General features: G+C 35.8%; 1 protein-coding gene across 2 annotated transcripts in view; it reads left to right on the top strand.

Moving 5' to 3' along the window:
- LOC132517056 (signal recognition particle subunit SRP54) overlaps window positions 1-20553 on the top strand; it is a 77964-nt gene that overhangs the window by 19833 nt on the left and 37578 nt on the right. The window contains exons 7-15 of one of the 2 annotated variants that reach the window (XM_060143575.1): window positions 76-226; window positions 1303-1451; window positions 1788-1888; window positions 2376-2462; window positions 5920-5993; window positions 6204-6312; window positions 11416-11586; window positions 14964-15059; window positions 15933-16445. In XM_060143575.1, the coding sequence (XP_059999558.1) occupies window positions 76-226; window positions 1303-1451; window positions 1788-1888; window positions 2376-2462; window positions 5920-5993; window positions 6204-6312; window positions 11416-11586; window positions 14964-15059; window positions 15933-16024 (1030 nt within the window). In that variant the 3' untranslated portion in view covers window positions 16025-16445. Of the gene's footprint in view, window positions 1-75; window positions 227-1302; window positions 1452-1787; window positions 1889-2375; window positions 2463-5919; window positions 5994-6203; window positions 6313-11415; window positions 11587-14963; window positions 15060-15932; window positions 16446-20553 lie in introns of those variants that run through there. The other variant, XM_060143623.1, reaches the window with a different exon arrangement.

Raw genomic sequence — 20553 nt, 5'->3', positions numbered from 1 at the left:
AAGGGTGCACTAACAGTTTCCAAATTTTTCGTATTTGGAAGTTTTGCTGCTAAGTCATTTTTCCATGTTAAATAGCTATACAGAAATGGATCCTGTCATCATTGCCTCTGAAGGAGTGGAGAAATTCAAAAATGAAAATTTTGAAATTATTATTGTTGATACAAGTGGCCGCCATAAACAAGAAGACTCTTTGTTTGAAGAAATGCTTCAAGTTGCTAATGCTATAGTAAGTAGCTTAATTTAACAACATTATTAAGACTTTGGTTAAATTAATTATAAATCCTGATTGAGTTTATGAACCATATAAATTATTTTTTGCCTGTAAGAAAGATTCCAAGTAATATATTTTTATTTTGGGCTCCTTTGTCTGTATGATAAGGACTTAATCTTCTGTACATTAATATGAAATTTTCATGAGTATTGAAATATTTCCTTTCTCACTTAATCATCCTATTAGTATGTATAAGAAAAAGTAACAAGCAAAAAAAATGAGAACCTTTAATAGCTGTTGAATTTCCTTTCTGTAAATTATTTAAATTAAATTAAAAACATTTGCTTTAGGTGAATTTTGAAAGATTTTTAAAATGAAGCATTTAAAAATATTAATAATCATTTAGTGTCTCTTTAAAATTGTGATGGAAATAACGGGAAGAAGAAGTGGTTTATAGGTAATCTATAGCACATATTATGAACCCATGTTTTGCCGTTGAGGTGTTGGCAGTAAGTCTTTGGTTAATGATTAATACTAATACATTGTTTTGTTTTGTTTAGCTGTGCCATTATTTTGACCTAGGTGAGCAGACCTAAGGGAAATATCCTCATCTGTCCTTTATTTATTTTGCTTTCAGCGCACACTCTTCTACTTTTTTTCTCTGATTTACTGTTGCTATTGCATTTGTCTAGAGTGTGATTCCTCTAGATCATTGCTTAACTTTTTCCTCTTTATTCAGGCCTCAGCTCAAATGTTACCTCCAGACAGGTCTTCCCTGACCACCCTACAGAAAGAAACCTCTCACACCTCAGAACTGATTTTCTCTGTTCCATTTTAATTGTTGTACATCTGAAATGTTTATTTGCCTATTTTTTTTTCTGTCTCCAGTGATTAGAATGAAGGTCCCACAAGGATAAGGATTTTCTTATTCATCTCTTTGACTGAGGACATAAATGGTGCCCAATACATAGTACTCCCTCAGTAAATACTGATTGATTGAATAATTATAATAAATATTTTTTATAGCTTCTAATGATGAAATTTGCTTAAGGTCAGTAAAAATATATATCTTTTCTATTTAAATTTTCTAGCAACCCGATAACATTGTTTATGTGATGGATGCCTCCATTGGGCAGGCTTGTGAAGCCCAGGCTAAGGCTTTTAAAGATAAAGTAGATGTAGCCTCAGTAATAGTGACAAAACTTGATGGTCATGCAAAAGGAGGTGGTGCACTCAGTGCGTAAGTATCATTGATGTTATTGTCCCGTGTCTTGGGCTTAGTGTGTGTGTGTGTGTGTGTGTGTGTGTGTGTGTGTGTGTGTATGTGTGTGTGTGTGTGTGTGTGTGTATTTATGGCTTTCTTATTAATCATTTAAAATATATTCCAATGGTGGACCTAGTATGGTCTGTAAAAGAAGTTTAAATAGAAACAGAATTTTGGAGTACCTCTGATACAGTTCTCCTTTAGCTAGTGAAAAGAAACTTGAGCTATGTACCTTTGTCTAATTACCTTTAAAATCTTCTAGAAATTTGTTTTCCTTTTTGAGGTTATTTTGTGTTTTCTTTTTCTTTGCAGAGTTGCTGCCACAAAAAGTCCAATTATTTTCATTGGTACAGGGGAACATATAGATGACTTTGAACCTTTCAAAACACAGCCTTTCATCAGCAAACTTCTTGGTGTGTACAGTGGTGGGGATATAGAAAAACCTTCAAGAAATAGTATGAATTTTTAGGACAGATTAGGATTTTAATTCTGCCCTCTCGCTAACTAGCTCAGGAAAATAATTTTCTTCTATGATTTATCTTCTTTACCTGCAAACTAAGGATGGTGGTTATCTGCTTCCTGTAGTTAGAGTGTTAAAATGAGCTATTAGATGGAAAGTTCCTTGGAAAAGTTTTAGAGCTCAATACAGAAGCATGTGGTTGTAGTAATAGCAGTGATAATGGCAGCAAAACTTTCATAATGTCTCCAGGTGTTTGAGAGCATGGAATTTGGAATTAAACCCTGGGCTGCAGTTCCTGCTTTGTCACTTAACCTCTCCAGCTTCAATTTTTCACCTGTGAAGTGCCTATCTCACAGGCTTATTATGTCTGTGCATGCATTTTGCATAATGTAAAACAGATACACTATTGGTTATTAATTTTACTTTTTTGGGTCTTATAGGTATGGGTGACATTGAAGGACTGATAGATAAAGTCAACGAGTTGAAGTTGGATGACAATGAAGCACTTATAGAGAAGTTGAAACATGGTATATGAGTAGCAAAAAGCATTTGATCTCAGATGACTTACCTGGATTTCTTTTGATAAAGCTATAATTTGTTTGAAATGATACATCCATTAAAGTCAATTCTTCAAATGTTTACTGTTTTAGATTTATATATAAATCATTTTAAATCTCAGGCATCTAAGCAATTGTAGAATGGAGTGTTTTTATTTTCTTTCTTGTAATCAAATTGCATTAAGATTAAAATTGAAGCTTTCATTGGGTTCCTTGGAGTAAAACAGGTTAAAAGTACGTTAGAATACTCTCTTCTGATTTGTTTGTTTACTTATAAATTTTATATTTATATGTAATAAAACATATAAAAAGAAATTTAAAAGAATGAGATTAAATACCCACACATGTTTTCTTTACTCCACATTGAAGTCAACTCCTATTGAAATATGATTAAGAGCTCAAGTTTTTTAATCTAACATGTGACTTTTTCAAATTACTTAACCTCGGACTACCCTGGTGGTCCAGTGGTTAAGACTCCACACTGTCACTGCAGGGGGTGCGAGTTCAATCCCTGGTCTGGGGAGTTCCACATGCCGCAGGGTGAAGCCAAATTAATTAATTAATTAAATTGAAAAAAATCATGTTCAAATTACTTAACCTCAATTTTCTTATGTGTAAAAAGTAGATAATACTATCTTCTTCATAGAGTTGTGAAGATTAAATTAGCTGATATATGTAAAATGTCCAGCATGTCAGAAGCATTTAACATATTATTGACCATTTCTGTTTTTCTCAAAATGGTATTACTCTTAATTTCCATGGCCACATACTATCCTGCCTCTTTGCTCCTTCTCATTCATCTTGTCAGGTGCCTATGCCTTTACTTCTCAAATGTTGATGTTTTCCAGGGATCATTCTAGGCCATCTTCTTTCTCTGGAGCTTCAGACTCATATCTGTATGTTTAGATGCTTAGATCTTCCTTAGACATTTAGTTCAGTTTATCCTTGTCTTCCCATCCTAACCTCCCACCCCAATGTTATCATCTATGAATTTAACATCATTTGTCTTGTTGCCAAAGCCAGAAACTTGGATGTTGTCATCAACTCATCTCTTCCTCACTCTGCCCAGTCCTTTTCCGATCAGTCATTAGTCCTAGTGATTCTACCTCCTAATTATCTCCATTCCATCCCCTACTTCCCAGCAACTATGCAAGTTCATCTCTTATCTAGATTGTTTATTCTAAGTCTTTTAACAGATATTCCAGTTTTTTGGACTCTTCCCCTTGGATCAGTTTTTTATACTTCAGCCGAAATGATCTTTCAGAAATGCAAATTTGATCCTATTACCTTTCTAAAATCTTTCAGTAGCTTCCCATTTCCCTTAGAGTAGTTTTGAATGACTCCACTATCTAACCCACATCTTCCGAGTCATGTTTTGACACTATTGTTTTTAGCATTCCGCGTGCTGGTCATGCTGAATTTCTATCAGTTTCTCACATGTACGCTGCTGTCTCTGCCTTTGCCCTTGCTGGTCCCTCTGCCTGTTAGGTAGTTATTCTCTCTTCTTCCTACTTCTGTCCTTCTTTATCCCAGCCAAACCGGCTAACTCCTACTAATACTTCAAGTCTTTCCTTAAATGTGCTTCAGGGACATTCTACCTTATCCTTAGACTAAGTTAGAACCCCCTACTGTATGTTTCCATTGGATCCTGTAATTGCTGTATGAGTCATCACAATGATTTGATGTCTGTCTTCCCTGCTGGAAAGTGAAGGTAGGTTTCATAGCTGTGTTCTTCCTCTTTTATGTTCACAGTACCTAGTACAGTTTCTGGCACTTAGTAAGTCTTTAGTAAATATTTGTTGAATGAATGAATCTATCCTTTATTGCCTGATTCTTTCCCCCTGCTACTACCACACTAAACTGGGTAATATATTCCTAGTCAGTCTGCTTTCTGACTCCTAGATCTCTCTTTATATCTCTGCATTTTGCTTCTGTTTCTAACATTCTACTCATTTCTGTTATCACCAAGGGCCTCCTGATTTCCAAATGTAGTGACCTTTCTCTTTCCTCTTGGCTCCCAGTATTTAACAGTTTTATCTGCCTTTTATATTTTCAGACTCTTCACTTGGGTTCCATGATAGTGGATTTCTTATATTTATCATAGCTTCAGTTGTCATTTCTGTATAATATGTATTTTAGCCTTAATCTTCTCTACCACTGTTTTATTTTGCATTTCTAGCTGCCGGCTATAACATTTCTTTTAAAATATTGTACTGCTACTTCAAATTCAGAATGCCTAAAACCAAACACCATTTTTGTTTATATCTTTGGACAAAAATAGAAAATAATCTTTCTCCTTTGTCTTGTTCTTTCTGTTTTTCTCCTTAACTGAATTTACATAATGATGAAATGCTCAGATTCTAAGAATATCATTCAATCAACTTTGACAAATGCACAATAATCTACACTCCATCAGGAAATAGAATATTTCCATTACTCTAGAAAGTTTGCTTATTCCCCTTCCCAGTAAATACTTCATATTATAGGAATCCTAGAGTGTATCTTTTTTTCCCACATGGTTTCTGTGACTCAGCATAATATTTTTGATATTCATCCAGGTGGTTGTACTCACCTGTAGCCTGTTCTTTTTTTTTTTTTAATTTATTTATTTTATTTACTTTTGGCTGCATTGGGTCTTCGTTACTACACACGGGCTTTCTCTAGTTGTGGTGAGAGGGGGCTACTCTTCGTTAGAGTGCATGGGCTTCTCATTGCGCTGGCTTCTCTTGTTCAAGAGCACGGGCTCTACGCGCCTGGGCTTCAGTAGGTGAGGCCCGTGGGCTCAGTAGTTGTGGCTCGCAGGCTCTAGAGCGCAGGCTCAGTAGTTGTGGTGCTTGGGCTCAGTTGCTCCACGGCATGTGGGATCTTCCCAGACCAGGGCTTGAACTTGTGTCCCCTGAATTGGCAAGTGGATTCTTAACCACTGTGCCACCAGGGAAGCCCATAGCCTGTTCTTTTATTGCTGAGAGTAGTATTTCATTCAGAGTCTATCCATTTTCCAGTTCATGGACAGCTAAGCTGTGTAAGAAACTCCAAATAATCTTCTAAAGTGCTTTTGCCCATTTTACAATTCTCATCAGCAGTATATGAGAGTTCTGTTTGTTCTACATTCTCTTTAACTTGTGTTGTCAGACTTTTTGATTTCAGTTATCCTAGTAGATATAGTTTGTCTCCTTTGTTTTCACATTTCCTGTATTTATGTCCATTTTCTCTGATAGAATATGAGCTTCTCTAGGATAGGATCTATCTGTCTCCACTGTATTCATCCTGTGATCTTGTGTGTAGTAACTGCTCAGTGAATATTTATTGATTGGATATTTTATAAGTGTGCTTCAAGATGAGCCCATGATTAAGGAAAATCATTAGGTTTTATTGACTGGAAATGTTCATTCTCTGATATATCTGCATCATTTATATTGTATTTCAGGTCAGTTTACGTTGCGAGACATGTATGAACAATTTCAAAATATCATGAAAATGGGCCCCTTCAGTCAGATCTTGGTTAGTTATACTAAAAAGTTTTTTTCTAACCTCTTTTGTTTTTGTTAAAATTTCTAAGAACAGATACACTTGCTTTAATTATTTTAATATTTGGGTAAAAATAGATACTTTTAAAACTTAGTATTAACATTAAAGCCATTAGTTAAATGTGAACATTCTGAACAATTAATCTCAAGTTATTATTGATTTTATGTTTAATATATCTTTTAGGGGATGATCCCTGGTTTCGGAACAGATTTTATGAGCAAAGGAAATGAACAAGAGTCAATGGCCAGGCTAAAGAAATTAATGACAATAATGGATAGTATGAATGATCAAGGTAAGGTGGTAGATTATTTGACTTGGAGGACAATGTTCTGAATATCAGTAAGTTGAGAGTTTAACTATGTTCTTGTGGACAAGATGGGGAAAATTTAGACTGAAAGATGATTGTTAGGGAGATTTCTAGCTGCTTGAAAGCTCTTGCTCAAAGGGTTGGGATTACTGGGTTGACCTCCTCATTGAGAGAAATGTCTAGTATAGTGCTTCTCCAAATGAGTTCTGTGGAGAGAACACAAGTTCTTTATGGTGTTGATAGAAATAACTTAAAAGGGGAGTTCGGTAGTCAAATAAATTTGGGGGAACGCTGAGTTAAAAAAAAAAACACTAGTAAGTTTATTTATTGTATGTCTCCTCAGAGCTCTAATATGCTAACATGAATTGGGAATCTGTAAGAGAGAGATAGTTTATGCAGTGTTTACCAGCTTACTTTGCTCTGTAACTCTCAAGGTTTGGTCTTCTCAAGTACACTGCTTTATCTCGAATCCTACATTATCCCTTTCTCCTGTACTTTCAGGTCCTCAGCCCATGAATATCTCTAGACCCATGACTTCTTTATCTTTTTCCCAGTATTTGTAGCACCCTTTCCGATTGAACCCAGCAGGCATGCCAAACATTTATCACCCTTTTGTAGGCCTTCTACTCTTGATCTCTGTTCTTATTTACAAAGAAATACAGGCTTTTGGCATTGAATTCTTTCAGCCTTTGGCTGATTTATCTATGAGATTGTGACAGCCACAAACCATTCTTAAAGCTTTTTCAAGGACCTCTCTCTCCATCAGTAAAATCCTCTGCTATAGCTGCAGTCTCTCCTTACCTACTGACTTTTTTCCCCCATCAATATATAAACATTCTTTCTTAAGTTCACAATTTCACCTTTTCTAGGCTTCACTTCTCCCGCATGCTTTTACTCTCTCTTTTCAGTCAAGCTTCTTAAAAGAATGGTTTATGTTCCCAAACTACTGAAATCTGACTTCTCTCCCCACCACTACTGTGAAATAGATCATATAAAGATTTTCAATAACCTTCCACTGGTCTACTCTAATGGATACTCTTCAGTTTTTTTCTTGACCTTTACAACATTGGATGTTAAACACCTTTTTCTCTTGGTTTCCATTATACCGTCTCTCCATTTTACCCTTACCTTTATTGGTTTCTTTTTTTTGTTTGCTTTTTTTGTTTTGTTTTGTTTTGTTTGTTTGTGTTTTTGGCTGTGCTGTTTGGCTTGCAGGATCTCAGTTCCCAGATCAGGGATTGAACCGGGGCCACGACAGTGAAAGCCCAGAATCCTAACCACTAGGCCACCAGGGAACTACACATACCTTTCTTGTTCACTTAGTCTCTTTCACTGGTCTCATCCTCACCCAACCTCTTAAATGAATATATGCTACAGCTTTCTGTCCTCAGCTAGTGTTTCTTATCATTCTGCTCAGTTTTGAATAATTAATCCACATCTATGCTTTGTCTACTACCTGATTATTTTTTGTAGACTCTACGTCTTTCCTGATCTCTAGGCCTTCATAGTAACCCAAGTAATGTTTCTCTCTCATCTGTGTATCTTCAACACTATTAAAAGTTGTGCAGGGCTTCCCTGGTGGCGCAGTGGTTGAGAGTCTGCCTGCCGATGCAGGGGACACTGGTTCGTGCCCCTGTCCGGGAAGATCCCACATGCTGCAGAGCGGCTGGACCCGTGAGTCATGGCCACTGAGCCTGCGCATCCGGAGCCTGTGCTCCACAACGGGAGGGGCCACAACAGTGAGATGCCCGCGTACCGCAAAATAAAAAAAAAAAAAGTTTTGAATGTAGAATTAATAACTGCAGCCATATCTAGAGTGTTTATTCTGCCCTAGGTACTGTCCTGAGCACTTTACATATTTTAACCCACAACAACTCTTAAGGGACAATTCTGGGGTCAAAATCCAATCTAACTGTTACAGATTAGGATACAGGGAAGTTGAGTAATCTGCCAAAGGTCACTAGCTAGGGAATGGAGAGGCTGGGCTTCTGGCTTGAGAGTCTATACTCTGGATCACTTCCTGTCTAGGTGCTCACTGAATGGTGGACAGACATCTCTGTTACACGTTTGAGAGTTTTCTGAGGTACATCAGTTCCAAAATGTAGTGCTTCTGCTTTGGTGAGTGACACTTCCACCTATCTATTCAGTTACCCAAGCTAGAAACTGGGGTCAACTTAGATTTACTGTCTAGTCATTCTATTGATTATGGATATAGAGGTATTGAGATGCCTAACTTTTCTCCTTTCAGTTGTGTCAGTTTTGCTTCGTGTATTTTGAAGCTCTTTTGTTGGGTGCATACACATTTAGGATTGTTATGTCTTCTTAGTGAATTGACCTGACCCTTTTATCATTATGTATGTAATGCTCTCCTTTGCCCTGCTCCACTTTATCTGATATTAATGCAACCACTCCAGCTTTCTTTTAATTAGTTGTTTGTATTATATATCTTTTTCTATCCTTTTACCTTTAACCTACCTGTATCATTATATTTGAAGTGAGTTTCATATTAACAACATGTTATGTTTTTTCTTTTTTAATAATTCTGATAATCTTTTAACTGGTACATTATTTATATATTAGGATTTAAGTTCTGCCATTTTATCTTTTGTTCTGTTTGTTCACTCTGATTTTTGTTCTTTGTTTTCTCTTTTCTATCTTCCTATGGATTGTTTGAACATTATTTATTATTCTATTTTAATGTATTTGTATGTTTTTTAGTATGTTTCTTTGAGTAGTTTTCTTAGTGGTTGCTCTAGGTATTACAATATATATACATACTTAACTTATCACAGTCCATTCGTATGAGTATTTCATCACTTCAAGTACAATACAGAAACCTTAACATCACCTTAGACTTAGTGAGTTATACTTCCTAAGTATTTCTCGTATCTTCTCTCTCCTCTTTGTCTCTGTATCCCCTGAATTAGTTCATACACTTATCATTCCTTACCTGGATTGCTACAGTAGCCTCCTGACACTTCCCTTTCTCTTTTTTCACTCTTTTTTTTTTGCGGTACGCGGACCTCTCACTGTCGTGGCCTCTCCCGTTGTGAAGCACAGGCTCAGCGGCCATGGCTCACGGGCCCAGCCACTCCGCGGCATGTGGGATCTTCCCGGACTAGGGCTCGAACCCGTGTTCCCTGCATCGGCAGGCGGACTTTCAACCGCTGCGCCACCAGGGAAGCCCTTTCACTCTTTTAATCTGCCTTCCTCACTGCCACAAGAATAATCTTTCTAAACATAACAATTCTGGGATCGAAATCTTTCAGTGGCTCTATGTTGTCTTCGTGATGAATTCCCAACTCCTAAGCCTGGTGTACAAGTTCTGTTATAATTTTGTCCTTACTTACTTTTATAATCTCTTAAATCTCTCAGCTCTTATCCATGCATTGTTCCTTCTACACAAAACTAGTTTCATTTATTCTAGGAATCCATGTTCTGCTTCCTAGAATATCCCTTGCTCTTTTCTCTTCTTTTTTTTTTTCTTTTTTGCGGTATGCGGGCCTCTCACTGTTGTGGCCTCTCCCGTTGCGGAGCACAGGCTCCGGACGCGCAGGCTCAGCGGCCATGGCTCACGGGCCCAGCCGCTCTGCGGCATGTGGAATCTTCCCGGACCAGGGTACGAACCTGCGTCCCCTGCATCAGCAGGCAGAGTCTCAACCACTGCGCCACCAGGGAGGCCCTCTTTTCTCTTCTTTACTTATACTTGTCCTTCAGGACTACACAGTTAAAGAGAAACCACCAGCATGGAGCCTTTCCTGACTTCCTTTCTTCTTTGAATTATGTCCCCTTCTGCTTTTTGCTTAACTCTCTCCTATTGCTTGCCAGGATGTGCTGTTATTCACTATCTTCTTTCTCTCACTCCATTTGAGCTCTTGGAAGGAATATGTTACACATTTTCTAAATATTTTATCATGAAGATGTGGCTTAAAAGCTGCATTTATGAAATGGATTTAGAGGTTTTAACAGACTATAAGTTTATTATGAGATAATTTGATCTTTATTTGTATTACATGAGTAATTAGTCTTCCCCTGGATTTCAGTTCACTTCTGGACAGTATGCTTAGAGGGCATAGGCAAATTAGAAAATGTAGTTAGGAAATCAGCGTGGTAAATGGGGTGCTAAACCATGTTATAAGAGGAACAGTCAAAAGAGTTGGATATTTGTCACCTGGAGAAAATTCACAGGAGACATCATGGCTCTCAAATAACTTGAAAGCCTTATTCTTTATGCCTGGCAAGGAGACATCTATGCAAAATAGGAAGGAATGTCAGGCAAACATATTTCATTTTAATATGTGAAAAGATTTTCCATGATTACGGGTATTAGAATGGCATAGATTGACTTATTTTGGATAGTGGGTCATCTCTCCTGGGGTTGTTAAATCAAAGTTAGGTGATCACTTATTGGGGGATATTGTGGAGAGAATGCAAACATAATAGAAATTTTGTTCCTGAGATTGTATGCAACTAATGCCATAAGAAATGTACCTCGTATTCTAAGAGTTATCAAAACACTGGAAGGAATTAACTCATTCTTTACGTTACAGAAGGCGTTAAAAAACTAGTAGTAATTACTTGATTATATAGGAAATATACAATTATTCTGTTGACTATAGATAGAACCTACCTACTTCTACTTGCTTATATGCCTAAATTTATGATTTAAAGGATAATAGTTATTTAGAGCTAAGGTAAGCACTTTTGTTCCTCTTTGAAATATACCTTATACCTCTGGCATATACTCTGAGGAGCAGTTGGATATGAGATATAGAAAGGGTGGACAAAGAAAATTTTTTCAAAGAAAAATTTTCACAATGTTCTATTTTACTTAAACTGTAGGGTGAGTAGATGTGTATTTGTTCTATTGTTTTTATAGCTTATGGATATTATAAATATTCTTTTGAATATATTCCATGTTTAATTTTTAAAAACCAGATGAAGACACAGCAGATGATAACATTTGTTAAATCTGGTTGGTGGTTTCACCACTGTATTTATTTTCTGTGTGTAAGATATTTGCATGTAACTGCTTTGACAATGAATGTTAATTGTGTGTACGTGAAAGTTATTGACCCTTGCCTACAGAACTGGACAGTACTGATGGTGCCAAGGTTTTCAGTAAGCAACCAGGAAGAATCCAAAGAGTAGCAAGAGGATCAGGTGTGTCAACGAGAGATGTACAAGAACTTTTGACACAATATACCAAATTTGCACAGATGGTAAAAAAGATGGGAGGTATCAAAGGACTTTTCAAAGGTAAGAAAAATAACAAGCTCATCATTAGTTGACACACTGAAAGGAAAGAAAGAGGTTGAGAAACTAAAAATTAAAGCCAGGGAGTACTGCCAGTATTAGAAAATACACTGCTGAATTTCATGTTATATTCAAGTACTTCCAGGATTTATAATGCAATCTGTGATTTATCTGTTTTCAGATTCAAGGTAATAAATGCTAATATTTTAAAAAATCACACTTAATGACTTTATTTTTGTGACGTTATAGTATATATTAAAGAAAATTTAGAGAATATAAGGAAATATAAGAAAAAAATTTAAAACACCCATTACCTTTACTCCCCAGAGAATCCCATGGATCTTATTGCAAATAACATTTGATATAACTAGTGCTTTTTCTTTTCAAACATCATGACTTTTTTTCCATATTGTCAAATATTCTTCAGAATATAACTTTTAACCACTGAGTACTATTCCAGTTACGCATGTATCTTTGTTTAGCACAATGCGTCTTTTTGTTGGATGTTTAGGCTGATTTCATATCAGTATCAGTTCCTGTATCAGTTTCTGTGCAGTCTTTCACGAGGCCAGGGATTTTGTCTGTTTTGATCATAAATATAGTAGATGCAGAATAAGTTTTGTAATAATTCAGTATTTCCAATTTAATGGTCAAATGTTTTTCAATATGTTTTTTCGATTACTCACATTTAACATTTCTTCGTACATTTATTGGTTTGAATTTTCTTGGTGAATCCCCTCTTACTTAGGTTACTTGTCCATTTGTTTTATTTTTTTCTTATTGCTTTGTAATAACTCTTTAAAATTCTTGGACTATACCTGCAAATATTTTTCCCAAAATTTCGTTTGCCGTTCATTTTTATTTTTAATTAAAAATGAAGTTTTAATTTTTTAAATTAATTAACAAATTTATTTATTTGGCTGCATCAGGTCTTAGTTGCGGTATGCGGGATCTTCGTTGAAACATGCGGGGTCTGTCATTGCAGCACACAGGCTCTTTGTTGTGGCGCGCGGACTCTAGAGCACGCAGGCTCAGTAGTTGCAGCATGCAGGCTTAGTTGCCCCGCAGCATGTGGGATCTTAGTTCTCCAACCAGGGATCAAACCCACATCCCCTGCCTTGGAAGGCGGATTCTTAACCACTGGACCACCAGGGAAGTCTCTGAAGTTTTCATTTTTAATGCAGCCAGGCCTTTTGGTTTGGTTTCTTTTATACTCATAAAAGCCTTCCCCATGTTGATACCACAGTAGTCACCTATACTTTCTTCTACTTGTTGTTGTTTTTTTTTTAGGTTTTTACTCTTTATCCCACCTAGAATTTATTTTGCTGTGTATTGTCTAAGGTAAAAAGGTAAGTTTGTTTTTCCAAAGTGTTAAAATCAACTGTCCTAGCCCTCTCTTTAAGGTTTTTTTCTATATCATAAACACTATTAAGGTGAATTTATTATTTAAGAAATATTGATTAGGTAAGCTCCAAAGATGAATAATACCACTGAATAGCTTTGAAAAAGATGGGTATTTACATAAGTTTTTATCACGTTTTTTAATTTTTTTTATTTTTAAATTTTTTTGTGTGGTACGCGGGCCTCTCACTGTTGTGGCCTCTCCCGTTGCGGAGCACAGGCTCCAGATGCACAGGCTCAGCGGCCATGGCTCACGGGCCCAGCCGCTCCGCGGCATGTGGGATCCTCCCGGACTGGGGCACAAACCTGTGTCCCCTGCATCGGCAGGCGGACTCTCAACCACTGTGCCACCAGGGAAGCCCTATCACATTTTGTCTTTGACAGTTTCCTTATTTTCCTTGCCTACTATATCCTATTTTCTTTTTTGTGACAAGGGAGAAAAGTTAGACAAACAAGTTTAAAATTGGTCATAATTCCTAACACCACATATTATTTCAGATAGTGATTTATAAACACATTAAGTCAGTTTAACATCTTTCCCAAATGACCCTGACTGTTCTTGATAGAACTACTGCAGATCTGTTGGTCAGATCTTGTCTAAGCATTAACTGCTCAATAAAGGCACAACCAAGATGAAGTGGGCAGTGGATATGGTACACGTCCTTGTCACACCAAAGTCTTAATAATTTTCCAAGTTTTAAGTCCTCAGAGACAAAAACTCTTAAAACAAATCACCAGTGGTTGTAAAATTCACATCTTACACAAATTTATTAATTATGAAACATTTTTTACCGGTTTTATCATCTTTTATAAAAACACATCTTATAGTTCTTAATTCATTTAGTTTAATCATATTAGCCAGCTTTGATCAGAGAATCAGGGTCATCTTTGATTTGCATTTTCACAAATGTTCCTGAGAAGTACCAGAGTTAATGTTCCTTTGAAATAAATAGTTTTGCTGAAGCAGCTCTACTTATTCATTGCTATTGCATCAGTGATGTCTTTGGCTTTCTGTCTCTTAAGAGCACAGCAGTTATTCTCTAAAGGATGCTCTTATCGCTTCTGCCCCAGTGTGCATCTCTTTCATTGGCTGCCTTTTTACTGTGGAGTTTCGACTGAGTGTGTAGAAATTCATTAATAAATGGAGCATTATTCTTTCTATTCGCTGAAGCTTTTTGTTATTTATAATAGCTTCTTAGATATACACATCTTCAGGTTCTCTCAGACTCATTCTTTCATATCCATTTATCAGTAATCCACTCTCTTTCCCAATTAACCCATATCTGTAAAGTTTTTTGTTCAGCATTCTACCATGTCACTATTAAACAATTGTTATAGCTTACTATTAATAACCACTGGATATGGTTTTGCTTATAGTGGCTCATTCACAGGTATAAGTAAAAATGTTAACAAAAATTGTAGCCCTTAAGAAAGTTCCTTAGGGCTTCCCTGGTGGTGCAGTGGTTAAGAATCCGCTTGCCAATGCAGGGGACACAGGTTCGAGCCCTGGTCCGGGAAGATCCCACATGCCGCGGATCACCTAAGCCTGTGCGCCACAACTACTGAGCCTGCACTCTAGAGTCCGCAAGCCACAACTACTGTGCCCATGTGCCTAGAGCCCGTGCTCCACAACAAGAGAAGCCACTGCAATGAGAAGCCCATGCACCGCAACGAAGAGTAGCTCCCACTCGCCACAACTAGAGAAAACCCGAGCGCAGCAATGAAGACCCAACGCAGCCAAAAATAAATAAATAAAATAATTTTTTAAAAAAAGAAAGTCCCTTAATATTGAGTTTCACTTGTTCTTTCTCAAAAATATGTGTGAAATTGTGATAAAGAGTAGAAGGGGAATATGTACAAATAGAAATAATTGTGTTAGAGTGATAAGATTATAGGTTTTTTTCTTTATATTTACTCAATTTCTATGATACCCTGATTATATTACAGTCTATATTGACTCAAAACCTTTTTTTCTTCAGGTGGTGACATGTCTAAGAATGTGAGCCAGTCACAGATGGCAAAATTGAATCAACAAATGGCCAAAATGATGGATCCTAGAGTTCTTCATCACATGGGTAAGTACAAAGTTGTTGCCAGTTGCTAATACTTGGTTTAGTTTATAAGGGTTGAGTTTTAATATGCCTTTTGTTATGATGTGAAAATCTGTTCAAACAATGTATGATTTAAGTAAAAGGGCCATCTAACTTCTAAGTTGAATGGTTGTAACAGTGCTGTATAAGCTGAGGTTTTATTTACGCCTCTGCTGCTGTTTGTGATTTTTGAGCAAGCTACTTAATCATCTTTTGTTAATGCTTGTTCTGGTGACCTTTTTCCTTAGTTTAGAATCTGGATAGTTTCATTGATTAGACTTTGGAATTATATAACGATTTTGAAAACCCAGTTCCACTTTTACCATGTAACCTATAAAAAGTTCTTTAAACTTTCTGAACCTCACTTTCCCCTTCTGTAAAATCACAGGCAATAGCTCGTCAGGAAATTATGATGATTAAATGAGCTAATAGATAGGAAAACATTTAGTACAGTTCTGGGCATAGAACAGATGTTCAATAATGGTGAATTGTTTTCTTACTTTAAGTCCTATGAAATAACTACCCCCCATCCCTGCCCCAAATTATTACTATTTACAAGACTCAGACTCCCCAGGAAAAAAATGTTTGTTTAGATTTACTGACTCCCTACTGTGTGACAGGTACTGTTCTGAGATCTCTTCATGTAGTATGTATTTCTCATAATGTGATGAGGTAAGTTATTCATTCTCTTTTATAGATGAGGATACTGGTTATAATGCAAATTTTTATGTACTTTAAGGCTGATGCAGTCAGAACCCAGTATATTTTTTTAGAAGTTCAAGTACTTATTAGGCAAAAGTAACAAATGTTTCAAGTTGTGTTTAATAATTATTTGATTTTATTCTACTCTCACTCTAGGTGGTATGGCAGGACTTCAGTCAATGATGAGGCAGTTTCAACAGGGTGCTGCTGGCAATATGAAAGGCATGATGGGATTCAATAACATGTAAAGAAGATGCCTTAATTTAAACTGACTGAGTTGATTACATTGTTTGCTGAGACCTCAGAGTTTCCCTCCTTTTTGCAAACAGGAAATAAAAGTATTTTTCTTGTCTGTCTTGCCCCTTTTCTTTCTCTCCTCATCTTTTTTCCCCCTCCTTTTCTTTTTCCTTCCTTCTTTTTTCCCTCCCTCCCTTTCATATAAGGGAGGAATATATGGTTTTTGTGGAAATCATTATATTTTTGCTTTAGATTTTCTTCTGTTTTCAGCCATCATAACACATCATAACACTTCTTAAGTTAAACAAATGATGTAAAATTTTAGTATTGATACTTAAAAGTTTTTAATTGTCTCAAAGGCCAAGCATTGCATTTGTAAACAGTCCTGGTCAATAGTTACATGATGTCTCAATAAAAGTGCTGTAAAATAAACTTCAAAGTCGTTATAAGTTAAGGGGTTGTTAACTTTCTTTATGGCTTAAAATTATCAGTGTATCATGTTAAAAGGCAGACAGAGAAGCTAATATTTAAAACTATTCTCATAAGTGTACCTTTATTGGGACATATGATAGAGTAACCTAACCATTAGTATTAGGAATTTTTGTTTAACTTGGAATAATCAAGATAATTTTGCCATAGAAAATCTTAGGTCTGCCATTTAAATTGAAATTGTGAATTTGGTTACAGTTCACAATTTAATGTTTTGTATATAACTTGCATTTTTTTTACCTCATATTTTTGAAGCCTTAATGGCAATATTTGATTTTCTTGAAAAGCCAATTTCGTTATGTTTCTTACATACCAAAAATCTGCTTGAAGAAATTGATATACTTTGATGATAATAGCTAATGTATAGACCTCCTAATGGGAATATAACTGCAAATATTAGGCTGTCACTATTATATATTAAAAATAATGAGACCATGACAAGATTGACTTGGTTGTTGGTTACTTTGGATTGCTGCACAGTTCAATTAGGACAATGGCTTTTCAGTAAGTTATGGAATTTATTTAAAATACTAGAATAATTATTATACCTACTCATTATTGACATCATGAAGATAATGGATGTGGTATAACAGTGTATTTTGAACTAGGGTGAACTGATTTTGAACTAGGATGAACTGATCTTCAGCAAAGAATTGATTTGTAGAAGTAGAAGAGAGTGAAAGAAATAGCTAGTTTTTATAGTATTAATTTTTTATAACTCAAGTGTTTTAAAAGGGTCTTAAAATTCAAAGTATCTTCAGAAAATAATTACATAGAGAATGCAACCGATTTTCTTGTTTATTTGGGCAAAGATTTTATATCCCACCAAATAATTTTCACCAGCCAAAAACTTTAATATCCCTATAAAATATTTGTATACCCTGTAAAAATTACGTATCTTGTGTTCTGCAGAAATGTCATCACAAGGTCCAGCTACAGAAATTTGACAATAGAGAAAATATTGTTCTCCAAATTAGTTTCTTATTAAACTGATGCATACCACCTTTTCTGGGCATGCATTTTTGTGATTTCTATCCTCAGGGTACCACTTTTTCATTTTGACCAAAAAAGGAAATGAGACACTTGGCCAAACTGTATGGCTTTGGGCATTGTTAGTATTTTTGGGTGTGATGCAAATTATATTTTTCAGAAGCAAAAATAACAGTGGCAAACTAGTGGACAACTAAAGGTCCAGAACATGTAGTTCAGCTTCTATTTCTCTTGTCTCTTCTATAAAATGAGGAAATTGGGGATGTTCTCTGAAATTCTGATTCCATTAATTCCTCAACCTGGCATCTTTTTAGTTACAAAAGCTGTCTTTCATTTCTCACAGTTTCTATCAAAGTACTCATTTTTTGAAAGCGTAAGTACTATATACCAGAATTAAATTTTTTAATAATTTGAACAAATGTCCTTTTATTTTTCACTGTTGTTAAAATTGGTTCCTTAGCTTTTTGATATATGTTATATTTCTAACTTAGAGCACTAACTAGATCTAATATCATACAACATTGCATTCTTCTTGGATTTTATTATAATGTTACTTAAATATGTACAAACATAAAGTTAGGTATAATTTCTTGCATTTACAATGCTTATGTAATTTTAAAACAAAACCAAACAGAACTTAATTATCAGAAAACTACAATACCTAGAAAAGGCAAATTAATAATTTAATCTGATGGATGTCAGTGTTCTGAAAGTATCGTATTTGCTAGCATGTAAAATATAAGGTGTATACACAATGCATTGCAACTTTATGGAGGAATTTTTTGGAAAAAAATAATTACTTTTCATCATGTAGTAAAAGCAATTTCAAAGTGTGTTACATAAACCATTATATTGTTCAAATAAATACAGTGTGTCATAATGTGAGAAGTCCTAAGTTCTGATATGCAGTAATATTGTACTAACCTTGAATAGACATATAACGCACATAGCTAAAAATAAATGTATTGTTATCAAAAATACTGATATAGAGAAGGCAATAAGACCAGGAAATTTACTAGAACTAAAGTTTCATCATGCATATTAATGTTGGAAAAATTACTATAATATTAATACCTTATGTCAGTGAATGTAGAGGTTCTGAAAAGTAAACGATAATATAAAATAAAATTGAATGATTTTCTTTTACAGGTAGCTTTAGTACATATAAACAAAAATTTGAGTAAAAAATAGAACAAAGTGTTTAAAATAAATGTGAAGGAATTTCAGCTTGTTGGTTGTGTATGCAGTAAAAGCAAATATTTTACTATAATAAAAAATAATAGCAACCACAGAATTTGAATGAGCCAGGGAGAACCATGGCTAAATAACAACTAAATGTAAATAAGTTTTGGTCTTCCTTAAAACCTGGCAATAATTATTAATAAAGCCAAGTAAGGTGCATATTCAAAACTAGGAAGCCATCATCACAGCTCAAATCTGTTTCTGTTCATTGCTGGCATTCACTGGATTAGAAACGTAGTCATCTTCAAAATTCTGCTCTAAACTCCAGTTACCATGCTCTGAACATTAAGCTATTGCATTACAGTTAAACCTAATGCCTTTTTTGCTTCTGAGCCATGAGTTACAGGAATGATGGATTTATATCTCAAATTTTGAGGTATTAATTTAAATTTTACTTCTAGATCACCTGTATAGTCTGTGACTTGTTGATGTGATGTGAAATTTTGCTATGAGTCTTTTCCCAACACTTTGCAATTAGGGGTAGATAACAATTTATTTGTGCTCATTGTTGAGTAATTGCTAACCCAAGCCTCTAGTCCCTATCCTTCTCTACTGACCTCTTGTCTGTAATATGGGCGTATTGAGTACAAGGTAATTTTTGGGTGCTTTTAAAGGAAGCTGGTAAATTATGGCACATTTCCTTTGGTAGTATTAATGTGGTGCATACAAGCTGTTGAGGTTGGCATGCCTATGCTACTGTTTGCAACTCTCATTACTTTTCTTTCTCTTCATTCAAAATCATTATTTGAAGTGCATATAGATCTTTTAGCTTCATTTGGCTTAAAAGTTTCTCTCATTAGCCTAAAACAATGCATTTCTTTTTTTTTTTTTTTTTTTTTGCGGTACGCGGGCCTCTCACTGTTGTGGCCTCTCCCATTGCGGAGCACAGGCTCCGGACGCGCAGGCTCAGCGGCCATGGCTCACGGGCCTAGCCGCTCCACAGCATGTGGGATCTTCCCAGACCGGGGCACGAACCCGTGTCCCCTGCATCGGCAGGCGGACTCTCAACCACTGCGCCACCAGGGAAACCCAGCAATGCATTTCTTGTACCAGTTGGATCATAAATGGAAAGACAATCAAGAAATTGCACAGCAGTACCTGTTTGTAGGAGAGATAATTTAGATGAGTCTGACACTAAGAAAATCCCCTACGTGGGGCCTGAGACTACTCTGACATAAAGACTTTCTTCTCATGGGAAGCAAAAGTGAGTAATATCCTGTAATTATGGTCTATTTTTCTTAAACAACACACGCAAAAGTTTTGTGACCTTCCAGGGAAAAGTCCTGTGTAAAGTCTGCATATCTGCATAATTTATGTATCTTGCTTGTTTGCTTTTTTGATTTTAAAATAGAATGAGGGAAATTAAAGAGGTAACCCAAAAGAGGTAAGAGTTGTTACTGGATATATTCATGGACCAGAAATTCCCAAAGTTTCTGACTTTGGGAATCAATTAAGTGGTTCAGAATTTTATGTCTGACAGAAGTGGTACAAGAAATACCCACCTGTTTCTTGACATTCCATTTGATAGGAAATATAGGGAGTGTGAAGCCCTTCAGTTGATGTGTGTCCTTTGATTTTTTACAGTTTCCTTCTTATAGTTTACCAAGAACTTGGATTGGAGGGTAAATTTACTCTATATACACAATTGGGTTATCAAGCGCATCTCATCTGTTACTAGGGAAAGGTATGGTTTCCTCAGTCCAGAAAAAGTACAGTTCTCAGGATTGTTTTTTCCTTTTGGCAACTCAGCCAATATCAACAATTTTATTTTAGAGAGTTCAGCAAAAGTTCAGCGTGGGCAGTGAACCTGGAGCTCCTC

This window comes from Lagenorhynchus albirostris, chromosome 1 (genome assembly GCF_949774975.1).
Source record: "Lagenorhynchus albirostris chromosome 1, mLagAlb1.1, whole genome shotgun sequence".
In the NCBI taxonomy this organism is placed as follows: Eukaryota; Metazoa; Chordata; class Mammalia; order Artiodactyla; family Delphinidae; genus Lagenorhynchus; species Lagenorhynchus albirostris.
The sequence above is the reverse complement of the archived record's forward strand: the minus strand, read 5'-3'. Positions and strand labels throughout refer to the sequence as shown.